The sequence below is a fragment of the Petromyzon marinus genome, chromosome 65, assembly GCF_048934315.1.
Source record: "Petromyzon marinus isolate PM22_M1 ecotype Great Lakes invasive population chromosome 65, UKy_Petmar_22M1.pri1.0, whole genome shotgun sequence".
Lineage (NCBI taxonomy): Eukaryota > Metazoa > Chordata > Hyperoartia > Petromyzontiformes > Petromyzontidae > Petromyzon > Petromyzon marinus.
This window is the reverse complement of record NC_133731.1, coordinates 6,150,473-6,164,022: the sequence shown is the minus strand read 5'-3', so window position 1 is coordinate 6,164,022 and position 13,550 is coordinate 6,150,473. Positions and strand designations below refer to the sequence as shown.

Sequence of the window (13,550 nt, the reverse complement as noted above, 5' to 3'; positions counted from 1 at the left end):
GTGTGTGTGTGTGCCGCCGGTGTGCGCATCGGTTGGGGACCTGTGGGATTACAGCTGGGGTTGTAGCCCCTCCCCCCTCCCACCCGGCGGTTGCCACCTGTTCTGGTTTGCCCAAGGATCGAAGCAGCCGTCTCGGGAAATCTCTCAGCGGCGGTCTTCCCGGGCAACATTAAAAGTCCCGGTGTTTCGTCGGTGGGGTGATAACGTACGCGTGTTGAACTTCTTTCGCGCCGTACGTAGCCAACGGCGCTGATCGGAGGTGCCGATGGAACGACGATGAACGAAATGCAAAAAAGGAGTTGTCAAAAATAATGAGTTTTCAATTTACTAAATAATACTCGCTACGATTATTCATGACTCGGTGACGGGGGAAGGATCAGTCCATTAGGTATTTGAGTCACTGAAGGCGCTGTGATTCACGGCCATGGTCTGCAGTCGTTTTGCGGAAGGAAGGGGGCGATGATTGCTACGTTTTTATTTCCCAATATGAGGAATTTGCGAATGGCTTCTTCAGACGTGGACCACGATCCCCGGCACGCAATGGCCTCCTCCCATGTGGAATCAACGTCACGGCATCTGGAACACCCAATATGATGGCAGGGATATGTATTCGCTAAATTTCGATTTAAAGCTTTCGTGACTGCGGGGATTCATATTCTTGGTTCTTTCGGTAAAGTCACGTAGATAGAATTTTTTTTAATTAAAAATAAAAAAATATAAAAATATATTAATTGAAAAGAATAAAAGCTTTGATATAATTAAATTTTTATTATTTTATTATTTCCCTTCTACGTGGCTTTACCGAAATAACCAAGAATATGTATTCGATAGACAATTTTTTTTAAAAATGTAACCAGGCAAGGCCCCAATGAACTATGCAACTTCTTTTTAAGAAGTGACCTGGCCGCAAATGAAAGCTCAACAGAGTGGCTTATCGCGTGGAAAGTCATAGTAGCAGCCAAATACCCTGAAACGCGTGGTTGCCCGTTCGAAACGCAGATGGGGAAAACCGGAGTGGCCCGGAGAAACAGCCACGCGACCGCTGGGCTCGGGATCAAACCCGGGACCTCCTGCACACCAGGCGAGGGAGATAACATCTCGCCGTGGCGGCACCGTGAGACATTCATCCTCCTCCTCTCCTGCCGACGATATGTCCTGTTTTTTTTTCTCGTGGCCCGAGAGGCGTCAACCCTACTCCAGCCCCACGTTGCCTGGCACCGGGACTGTCACACGTCCGTAACTTGCGGCGAGTACCGCGGCCCGAATTCCCCCTTGCCGCGTCAAGACCGCAGCTTGGCGACACTTTAGGGGGCGCAAAGTCGGGCCCGTGTAAGGGCCTGGGGTGGCCAACGTACGGCTCGTGGGCCGTCACCGGCCCGCGTCTTCGTTGCACACGGCCCACGGACACACGAGGCCCGCGCAGACTTTATTTGTCCGTCATGGGTGCGTCAGCGGGCGTCGGCGCCGCATCGGCGCGTGGCAAACGGTTGAGGAGCCCCGGTTATTTCTCGCGTTAAAATTGGATGATAATAATAATGGTGGTGTAATATTTCACGGGCGTAAAGGCGCCCGGCGGCCCCCACACCAATCTGTCGCCTGGCTCATAAAGGCTCATAAAGCCAGGCGACAGAGAGGAGATGGGGGCCTGAAATACTCGTCTTAAAAAGTCGGTGTGGGTTGAACACCGCCGCTGCCGCGAATGTGCAGCGGCAGTGTGGGGCAAAGGGCGTCCGTTAACGCGTGGCCTGTGAGAGACACTTGAAAACTCGTATTACTGGCCCTCGGCAAGACAAGAAGGTGTCCTCAGCAGCCTACCGCCTAACTTGGTAGTGCTGGCGTTAGTCCTGCATTGAAAGGCACGGAAAAAAAACTCCTTAAAAAAGTTTTTTTTTTTTAAACAACGGTTTTATTCACAACTGGCGCGCCTGAGACACGTGGCGCCTGGTTCTCGGGCGAGGCGATTGGAGAGTTTTGGGACCGCGGCGTTTTTGACCTACACAAATATATAAATAATAAGGCGTCCATACAAAATGTCAATTGCTTTAAAGTAGCGAATTAATTGATTAATTGATTTTGATACAGGCATGCATTGTCTCCGAGTCTGAGCACGTGTGCAAAATTTGGAATTGATTGGACAACAGGAAGTAGAATAAATTTCGATTACAAGATTTGACCACGACACAGGAATCAAGTGAAGTAAAACCGTTGAAAAAGGAGGAGGTGGTGATGATGACGATGGTGACGACGATGAGTTGGATGACTTATATACCTTAAGGACGCTGTAACAATGGGTACATCGCTATCGCTGTCTCCTGCAAGACTCTGGTGTCGGGTTCGAGTCCAGAGTCCAGTGTCGACTCGAGGCTGCAGGGCCAGAAAGCAAAACTTGGGGCGCCACACGGGCGAGATGTTGACTACCTCGCGTGGTATACAGGAGGTCGCGGGTTCGATCCCGACCCTGACGCCTGCTGCTGCTGCTGTATATTTGGAGTTTGCGTCTCTCATCATCATCACGGTGGCTGAGATGTTGACTACCTCGCGTGGTATACAGGAGGTCGTGGGTTCGATCCCGACCCTGACGCCTGCTGCTGCTGCTGTATATTTGGAGTTTTCCTGATTTTTTTCTCCCCGTGGCGGCGTTGATTTTTTTTTTCTCCGGGCCATCCCGTTTCTTCCCCGCCGCATTCAGAAACACGCGTTTAACAGTATTTGGCCGCTCGAGGTTTCCACGTGATGACGATAAGCCACTTCGTGAAGCCATCAATGTGTGGCGCCAGGTCGCTTCTACACAGCTCGGTGAGGCCCTCGCACCGGTAACGTAACAACAACAACAAAAAATCGTTTCGCTTATTTGGCACGTCTCGTGCCCCGTGGCCAGATTCACCGAGCGCGTCCGATGACACCGATCACATGCTGCGGCGTGGGGGTCATAAGGAAGAAAGGGGGGCTCCCCCCCCCCTCCCTCCCCCGATCGGTGATAAAACAGAGAAGGCGCGACCGTGGAAACGTGCGTCCAAATTTAGTCGGCTGTTGCAAGCCAGCGCAGCGGGGGGAGGCGATATCTCGCACTTAATCCGCAGCGTGATTTGACGTCATGCTCCGTATTAATATCTCGTGCATCTGATGCTGACAATATATCGCGTGGCTCCGTGAATCGAATCCTACCCCACACTTTCTTGGCAGAGCAGATGAGGAACCGATGCGTCAAAATGTATTTGAGCAAAAAAAAGTTTGAGAAACTTGAGACTCAGGCTCTTCCTCGGTGATAACGATGACGCAACGTTACAGCTGTGATTTACCATGAAAATTGTCCATCACACGATGCGTTAGATTGTACGTGTAATAGATTTGGTGGGGGGGGGGGGTTGTTTGTGTGTGTGGTGTACTATTGCTGAATTTGGCGCCATAGATGTAGTCTGAAACATGGAGGTTGTTGTGGGTGGGACGAGTGTACAGGGCGGAGGAGGATGTGGTAAGCCACTTGGAGATTGGGAATAGGAGGAGGATGTGACGGGTGGGACACGTGGGCTGGGTGGAGGAGGGTGGGGTGAGCAACTTGGAGGTTGGGCAAAGGAGGAGGACACTGTGACGGCTGGGACACGTGGTGTGCGGCGTGCAGGATAGGGTAACCAACTTAGAAGTTGGGCATTGGAGAAGGTAGTGATGGGTGGGACACGTGCTATGCAGGGTGCAGGTGACCGAGCCAAGCATTGGAGGTCAGCGACCAAGCAGAAGGCCTACATCCAGGCGGTGGTGGCGCTGGTCGTGGTGGTGAGACTGTTAGAAGTGGCCTTATTATTACACGCTTTTTATTAACTCGCTGTTTTTTTTCAAATTTTATTGCTGTAGTTTTCACACCTGATGATGATTCCTTGTGTTGCAGTCGAAACGTCGTGAGAATTTTATTGTTTTATATTTTGATTGTTTCCCTTCTACGTGGTGACTTTACCGAAATAACCAAGAATATGAATCCCTGCAGTCACGAAAGCTTTAAATCAAAATTCACTGTCTGTTGTTGTATCCTCAAATCTTGTAACTCAATTTTTACCCACTTCCCAATGTGGTATCGACTGCAAACTTGGTATACTTATGTCATACTGATGACAATACTATATTCTATCATAAAAATCTATATTTTTAAACATTATTTTTTATCTTCTTTGGTTCTTTCGGTAAAGTCACGTAGAATGAGAATAAAATAATAAATTGATAAAATAAAATAACACAATAATATTCTCACGACGTTTCGGCCACAACACAAGCGGCCTTCATCAGGTGAAGGGAGCGAGACTGTCTGGTAGGACAGCGCTGGAGTGAGAGAGCCACGTTCAGATCACGGCTTTTAAGCTGTGTGAGAGGAACAAAGAGCCTTGACGAAGGAATTAGCATAAAATTTAGCATTGAAAAGGCTGAATGATTAGCTTGTGACTGGTCACAGAAATAGCTATGTTAAAAGTTAAAGCATACACATCCGCAGAGGCACCCATTGTTAAAAGGAATTAGCATAGAATTTAGCATTGAAATAGCTAAATTAAGGCATTCGCTTGTAACTGCTACAGAAATAGTTACGTTGAAGTCAGAGCATACACATTCACCGAGGCACTTAGTACAAATCAAAACAGGAGAATTTAGCATTGAAATAACTAGGCGAATTTAGCATTGAAATAACTGGGTGATTTGCTAGTGACTGGTCACAGAAATGACTACACATCTGAGCTATTCACAGTACTATATAGTGGACCAATAAAAACTAAAATATAAATTACCTTCATGTTATCAATAAACTCTATATTCTCCAATCAGCTAAGCTACCAACCATAAGTCGTTATATATCACAATGCTATATGGCGAAAAAATGGGTGGATTCGTCTGAACGGGGCCCGTAGCTATCCGTGGTACGGAAATTTGAGGGTAAGAATCCACCCATTTTTTCGCCATATAGCATTGTGATATATAACGACTTATGGTTGGTAGCTTAGCTGATTGGAGAATATAGAGTTTATTGATAACATGAAGGTAATTTATATTTTAGTTTTTATTGGTTCACTATATAGTACTGTGAATAGCTCAGATGTGTAGTCATTTCTGTGACCAGTCACTAGCAAATCACCCAGTTATTTCAATGCTAAATTCGCCTAGTTATTTCAATGCTAAATTCTCCTGTTTTGATTTGTACTAAGTGCCTCGGTGAATGTGTATGCTCTGACTTCAACGTAACTATTTCTGTAGCAGTTACAAGATAATGCCTTAATTGAGCTATTTCAATGCTAAATTCTATGCTAATTCCTTTTAACAATGGGTGCCTCTGCGGATGTGTATGCTTTAACTTTTAACATAGCTATTTCTGTGACCAGTCACAAGCTAATCATTCAGCCTTTTCAATGCTAAATTTTATGCTAATTCCTTCGTCAAGGCTCTTTGTTCCTCTCACACAGCTTAAAAGCCGTGATCTGAACGTGGCTCTCTCACTCCAGCGCTGTCCTACCAGACAGTCTCGCTCCCTTCACCTGATGAAGGCCGCTTGTGTTGTGGCCGAAACGTCGTGAGAATATTATTGTGTTATTTTATTTTATCAATTTATTATTTTATTCTCATTCTACGTGACTTTACCGAAAGAACCAAAGAAGATGAATCATTGCAGTCACGAAAGCTTTAAATCGAAATTATTTTTTATATGTTATGTTTCGGCTTGGGTCTATTTGTCCACGCTCAACTGACGTTGGCTGTAATTGGCCCACGGTCCCCTTACGTTGTGGCGAGCTTCGGGACCACTTCCTGGAGTCGTGGAGTTCTTCCATTACTAGCACGGTACATTTCATTAAAGCGTGTTTTAAAAAAAAAGTTTTTTAAAAAATATATATTATTACAGTCTCACCACCTGACGGACTTGGCGAAAGCAAGTAACGGCACCAGCGTCTGTGGGCATCGACAGCATGGGCCCCATCAGAGCCACTGCTGTCGATGCCCGCACACTGGTGCCATGATAGAGGTTGTTTTGGGGTTGGATCGCGTGAAAATGAAAGTGTCGTTAAACCCGCCACCACCCGACACAGCCAATTTAGTAAGGGGTTCGTCACGTAAACAGAACGTGGCCAATTCGTTACTCGTACAGCACCACTGGTTGTGTGTTGGGGAGTAAACCCACAACAGTTACGATCTGAAGAACGACGTTTCGCCAGTAATTACAACCGGCGTCATCAGGCGACAGACAGATTTGTGGTCCTTAAATAGAGGGGTAAATGCGATGCATATTAATTACAATTGGTATCCATTGCCGGTCGTGGGTTTACTCTCCACCAAGCACGCCGGTGTGCTAGTAACGAATTGACCACGTGTTGTTTACGTGACAAACCTTACTAATTGTCTGCGTCGGGTGGTGGCGGGTTTCACGGCACACGTTTACATTTACGCGATCTAACCCCCCCCCCCCAAGCCCCTCCCCCCCTAAATTTTGGATTAAATTGGTCGTGAAAGCCTCCTACGTGTTAAACGTTGCCACTGGGCAGGACTTTTTACTTTTATTTTTTAATCTCTTGGGCACTCACCCTTGTGGCCCACGAATGTTTTCCGTGGCCAGCCGGCAGGCCATCCCGACCGCCCAACCGCTACAGCTGGGCCTGCCTGGCTCGCCGTGATCGGTCGTTTCAGTTGATTGTGAAGTACCCTGGGAGCTAAAAGAGCCCCCCTTTAAGTCGGGTTTCATAAATTAGAAAAAACACACACACACACGCACACGTGACGGACGTAACAGAAAAAAAGGGTTAATGATGAATACAAATGAATTAATTTGAAAAAAAAGTTAAGAAATTATATAATTTAAAATATAAAATGTATCTTTTAAAAGTTCTTAGCTAAGGAATTAAAAAAGAGCAACATTAGTCGTAAAAAGTGCCGGTGGTAAAGCACACCGTTTAACCAAGAAACACTACATTTAAATCTGTAAGAAAAAAAGATGATCATGATGATTAACAATTCGCATGTCAATGCTCTTGATGTTAGTGCTAACGATGCACACGTGCATTCCTGCTCTTTGTCACCTGTGCGAATGGGGGCTTTGGTCCTTCTTGAAAAAAAAACTACACTGCTGCTGAGCAGGAGTTTGGCTCGCGAATATAAAGAGAACCGACTATTGCTTTTGTTGTTATGCTGTTGGAAAAAAAAAAGTTTCAGATTACTTTTTGGGGTTTTGTTTTTTGTTGAAAATGTGTAGCACTTTAATTTAAATTATTGCTTGAAAGAGATAAAATAAAATACGTAGATACAGTAATCGCTTTCGATCTTAAGTACCGCATTGTGCGTTTCTAAATCGCGCTGGCGTCACTCAATGATGTTTGAACGGCGTCTGCGGAAAAAGAGCTTCACAGCTCATCGGGTTTTCTCCACGAAAAATAAATATTCCGATTCTGTATTGTGAATGTCATTTGACTTTGCGCGTTCTCCAGATTGTAAGACACACTACCCCCCACCCCCCTCCCACCTCAATGGGTACCTGGTGCGGTGTGTAAAAATCGCCACTGTGGGAGACAAAGACGACCGCCGGCGGCGGCGGTGGTGTTGGTGATCCATACCACACACTCGTGTGCCGTGCCGGCCTTCACAAAAGTGCTACTCGCGAACGGCACTCGCCCCAACAGTCGGTTGAGGCTATGCGGTGTTGGGCACTTGGGGGGGGCGGGCGGGATATTTGTCTTTGTGAGACCAGATTTTTGGTTGACCACATTGACACCGGGGCACGCGAGTTTTGTGGACTCGTCTTACTTTCCGGGGGCACGCTGAAGAGTCCGGAGAACACGGTAAACTCCAAATGCACCGAAAGCCGATCGATTTTTTGTTGTTGTTGCTGTTGTTGTTGTTGCCACAGTTCTAAAGTGCCCGGCTAAGCGATAAAAAACTTGCAGCTCTACCCGTCAATGATGTGTTCCCTGGAATTATAAATGCCGCGTGGCTTTGCGAGCGTTCCCGCGGTGAGTGGGATACATGTCCCGCTCATCCTAACCGGATGAGAAGCGGGCAGCAGTGTCCTCGCAAACTGAGCGTGATCTCCCCCCCTCCCCCCCTGGTCACGGGGTCACCGTCACATTCAGTTTGAGCAGCAACAGTGACCGAACGACCGACAGCAGAGCGATGGCGAGCGAGACAACTGCGGACTGGTTTCGTCGCGCTTAGGACTCATCGGCGCGGCGTAGCTACCGAGGCTCACAGTACGCGTCTTCTTCGTAAAACCGCCGGTGGGGTATTTTTTTCCCTCCCCAAAAGTATTCTGTTATTATTATTGAGCGAGACGATTCAGCTCCCACAGCACCGCAGGGGATATTAATTGGGGGGGGGGGGGGTGAGACACCGGTACAAAGCACACGTGACGGATTTCAGCGCAGTGGAAAACCTGTCTTAATCCGCACGTTTCACTAAATCGTGTCAAGAAATCGTTTCAACGAACTTTCAATAAACTGTAACAAACCGTACTCTTTGGTTCTTTCGGTAAAGTCACGTAGGTAGAACAATTAATAGATCACGCAACACAACACAAGCGACCGTGATCTATTTATTTTCTACCTACGTGGACTTTACCGAAAGAGCCAAAGAGTACGGATTCCTGCAGTCACGAAAGCTTCAAATCAAGATCGTAACATACCCCACTCGCTTGGCGGTGTCTTCCTCAGCTCTGACGCCTCCGCAGGAGAAGGCAAAGCAAGGGAGGGGGAGTGCCTGGAGGAGCGGTACTGAAGGGGCTCCATGTTTGGTGGGGAGCTCCCTCCCTGCCGTTGAGTTTGTGCTCTTAAGATACTCTGAAACGGGGTTTGTTTTGTTGTTCTTGCATCATGCATGCGCTATGAAGAATGCCCCAAACATCACCTACTACATCACCTGCTACATCACCTACTACATCACCTACTACATCACCTGCTACATCACCTACTACATCACCTACTACATCACCTACTACATGATTTATTTTAAGGCCGCAGTGTTACTGACGAAGGTGTTAATTGGTTGTTGTTGTTTTGTTTAATGTGCACCAATACCAATGCATCATGACACGGTGTAACACATCAATTAATTCCTAATTGCTTATGCCTCAAAAGTACAGAAAATGGCTTAATCCCCACAAACTTTACTTTCGTGACCAGGACAGTGATATTTTGAAATGTACCTATTTTCAATGAGAAAACGGGGCGAATTTGTGTATTTTCGTTCACGTAAAGTCCGAAAAACAACATGCGAATCAAAAATAGCATAGCGCCCTGTGAAAATCGTTAGACGAATCCGAAATATATCAGAATCATCATCATCATCAAATAATCCATCTACTTGAATACATTATTTGTTGATGCTGCAGCATTGGCAGGAAATACACAAGCACACTAATCAACAGCACGTCGTTATTGAACACAGTTGGCGAGGACTATTCTGCCTGCTTCTCATCCAGTGAGGATGAGCGGGATATGTATCCCGTCGAGAAGTGTATCCCACTCATCCGGTTAGGGTGAGCGGTTGCGGTGAGCGGGATATATACCCCCCGCTCCCCCTCCTCCCTTGGGCATCACGGTGGCTAGGAGATGTTAACTACCTCGCCTGGTAAACAGGAGGTCGTGGGTTCGATCTCGACCCTGACACCCGTTGCTGTATATTTGGAATTTGCGGTGTCTCTCTCTCTCTCATCATCATCACGGTGGCTATGAGATGTTAACAACCTCGCCTGGTATACAGGAGGTCGTGGGTTCGATCCCGACCCTAACGCCCGCTGCTGTATATTTGGAATTTGCGGTGTCTCTCGCTCTCACCGTGGTCACGTGGATTTTCTCCGGGTCCTCCGGTTTTCACCCTTCCACATTGAGAATCGGCGTCACCACGCGTTTAAGAGGATTTATCCGCTGCCTTCTATTGCCACGCGATTTGCCACTTCATTCGGCTATCATTCTTGGCCGGATCGCTTCTCTGAAAGAGAGCGGCATAACTCGGTGGTGGCTTACCTGGTAACATGAATATATATTCTTGGTTCTTTCGGTAAAGTCACGTTGAAGGGAAACAGTAAAATAATAAAATATATAAAAAAACAATTAAATTCTCACGACACAAGCAGTCATCATCAGGTGTCGTGAGAATTTCATTGTTTTATATATTTTATTATTTTATTGTTTCCCTTCTACGTGACTTCACCGAAAGAACCAAGAACATGAATCACTGCAGTTACGAAAGCTTTAAATGAAAACACGAATATAGTTTTAGTTTTTAGCTGAGTAACACTCTCGCGTTCACACGGATGGAACGATTTGCACAGTGTCCAAGGCACTGACCCGACCGTGACCGACAGAGCTGCGGCTCCTCTCCGCGGTGGCCTTCGAGACGTCACCGTCCAAAACCCGTGCCGACGTTTCGCTTGCAGTGCTTTGAGCTTCGTCAGGGAGAGCTACACAGATTCCACTGCCCCCCACCTCCCCCCCCCCCAGCCACCCCCTCCCCTGACCCCCCCTGGATGTGGAAACCCTGATACATTCCACGCTATATTTTGGTAAGCAGGAGGCTCAGGGTTGCAAGAACACCCCTCTGGCTTCTGGTTCATGCCCGTCGTCTTACTTTTCCTTGTGGCACTGGATGAACACGGTCATTGATGCCAGGGTTATTTTTAATGAACGCATGCCTGCCTACCTTCTCCGTCCCCCCCCCTCCTCCTCTCTCCCTCCCTCTCCCCTCTCTCTGTATCATGTTCGTTTCTGCCTACGATGAGATCGGTGGTTGCGGGGACACACACACACACACACGAAGACACGGCTTGTAGACGACAGGGCAGCTCGCGTGCGAAGGGGCCACACGGCCTTGTTTGTGAGAGAAGCTGAGAAGCGGCGTGTTGCCGTCTTTTTCGCGGATTTTTGTTTTCACAAGTGGAAGCGGGGGGGGGGGGGCGAGGAATATATAAGTGAACCCCCACGGAGCCTTTTTGAGAAACCCGAATGGATGTAAATGAGACGACGGGACACGTGTGTGCCGTTGGACCAAACTCGGGGGTGTTAAGTCAGCCGCTACCGTGTGCGTCTCAGTGTGCCCAGCGTGCTCAGGCGGTGAAGCTTGCGGTTAACGCCTTCGGCGATTCCCCCGTGCCTCGTTCATCATCGCAACGTCTTACAATTTAAATTTCGCGTGAGCGTCCGAAGATTGACTTGCGCGAGTAGGACCGTTCGCCGTCGCCATGGAATCGGCCGTCTCTGGATCCCACGGACACCGCCACCACCACCATCACCACCTCCCGCGCACCGCGCAGGCGCTGTTTGTTGGCACGGCCCGCATGACCGGCCTCAAGGACCAGCGCGTCGCCGCCGCGTCCGCCCTCGCCGCGCCGTCGCCCGCGTCCAGCAGCAGCCACAGCAGCGGCAGCGGCAGCGGTAGCGGCGACGACGACGACGAAGGCAAGAGGGACGACGGCAACGGGAGACGGAAGAGGCGGGCGGGCGCCAGGAGAAGGCAGAGGAAGGAAAGCCTGGAATCGACCGAGTCCACGGGCGTTCGGGTGGAGGAGTCCGGATCTCTGCCGCCCACGGGCACGGAGGCGCGACTCGGCGACGCGGAGGCGTGCGGACGGGGGGCGGGAGACGGACCGGGCGAGCAGCACGACGACCTCGAGCGCGTGGTGTTCAACGTGTCGGGGCTGCGCTTCGAGACGCAGCTGGGCACGCTCGCCAAGTTCCCCGACACGCTGCTGGGCGACGCGGAGAGGCGGTCGTGCTACTTCGACCCCCTGCGCAACGAGTACTTCTTCGACCGCAACCGACCCAGCTTCGACGCCATCCTCTACTACTACCAGTCGGGCGGCAGGCTGCGCAGGCCGGCGAGCGTCCCCTTCGACATCTTCGCGGAGGAGATCAAGTTCTACGAGCTGGGCGACGAGGCGATGGTGCGCTTCCGCGAGGACGAGGGCTACGCCAGGGAGGAGGAGAGGCCCATGCCGGCGAGCGAGTTCCAGCGCCGCGTGTGGCTGCTCTTCGAGTACCCCGAGAGCTCGGGGGCGGCGCGCGGCATCGCCATCGTGTCGGTGCTCATCATCGTCGTCTCCATCATCATCTTCTGCGTCGAGACGCTGCCCATGTTCCGGGAGGAGAGGGAGAACACCTCGCTCGCCGTGCCATTCGTCAACGGCACTGAGGCGGAGGGCGCGGCCTCCGGCAGCTCGTTCATGGACCCGTTCTTCATCATCGAGACCATCTGCATCGTGTGGTTCAGTTTCGAGTTCACGGTGCGCTTTCTCGCAAGTCCCAGCAAGCCGGCCTTCTTCAAGGACATCATGAACATCATCGACATCGTGGCCATCGTGCCTTACTTCATCACCCTGGGCACTGAGCTGGCGGAGCAGCAGGGCAACGGGCAGCAGACGATGTCGCTCGCGATCTTCAGGGTCGTCCGCCTCGTGCGCGTCTTCAGGATCTTCAAGCTGTCGCGACACTCCAAGGGGCTGCAGATCCTGGGCCAGACCCTGAGCGCCTCCATGCGCGAGCTGGGCCTCCTCATCTTCTTCCTCTTCATCGGCGTCATCCTCTTCTCGAGCGCCGTCTACTTCACCGAGTCCGACGATTCCGACACGGACTTCACGAGCATCCCGCACGCCTTCTGGTGGGCCGTCGTCACGATGACCACGGTGGGCTACGGCGACATGTGGCCCAAGACCGTGGGCGGGAAGATCGTGGGCTCGCTGTGCGCCATCGCGGGCGTGCTCACGATCGCGCTGCCCGTGCCCGTGATCGTCTCCAACTTCAACTACTTCTACCACCGCGAGATGGACAGCGAGGACCAGGGTGAGTACTCGCACGTGTCCAGCCTCAACACCAGTGACGACGGAGGAGGTGGAGGAGGGGGAGGAGGGGGAGGCGATGAAGAAGTCTTCAAGCAAATGTCCATGGAGGTCAACCCGCAGAGCGGCAGGGGCGATGGGGCTGACGTGGTGTCCATCCTCAAGGAGGTGGACTCCGGACAAGTGCCCAATAGCCTGAGTGAGCAGACGGGGCTAAGACCCATTGCCTAGTGCCCGCCAAGTCACATCATCGACGCAGAGGAGCTTTCGCACGTGCGACAGACGGCTCCGACGATGGACTCGGCGCGTAAAAATAGACTCGACTGAGACTGTGGCCACGAAGACGCAGCGGCATGCGAGAAGTCATCTGTAATGAACAAAGGGCGATCATGGGAAACGTTAGTTCCGAGTTAAAACTGCAAAGCCAGGAGGCACAAAATAAGCTGCTATAATCGTGGAATATTGTATTTTTTTGTAGTTCGATCAACCAAACCAATGGTATTGTCATACATCCTACTCACAGTCCTTATGGCTCTAATGAGTCCAAATTTGTCAATATTTTAGATCTGAATTTTTTTCTATATAAGCATGCAAGCTTGCGCTCACACAAAGACATTTTTTTTCGTATTTTTAAACTTGTACCCGCTAACGACTTGGGTTCACAATGAAGATATATCCTTGAGAACTACGTGGGCAGGTTTTTAGGGCTGCTATGCATGATCAACAGTTGTTAAATGAAGCTGACAATGAAAACTTGAGCACAATCGTAAAC

At 49.8% G+C, this 13,550-nt stretch overlaps 1 protein-coding gene across 1 annotated transcript; it reads left to right on the top strand.

Moving 5' to 3' along the window:
- The first annotated feature begins 11,185 nt into the window (after window positions 1–11,185).
- Window positions 11,186–13,009, top strand: LOC116956452 (potassium voltage-gated channel subfamily A member 1-like). The gene has a single exon (XM_032978097.2). It carries the CDS (start codon window positions 11,186–11,188, stop codon window positions 13,007–13,009), a length of 1,824 nt encoding a protein of 607 aa, XP_032833988.2.
- Window positions 13,010–13,550: the final 541 nt, after the last annotated feature.

Bases quoted from the DNA above. Each gene is read 5' to 3' on its own strand.
- LOC116956452 (XM_032978097.2), top strand. From the start codon at position 11,186: ATGGAATCGGCCGTCTCTGGATCCCACGGACACCGCCACCACCACCAT.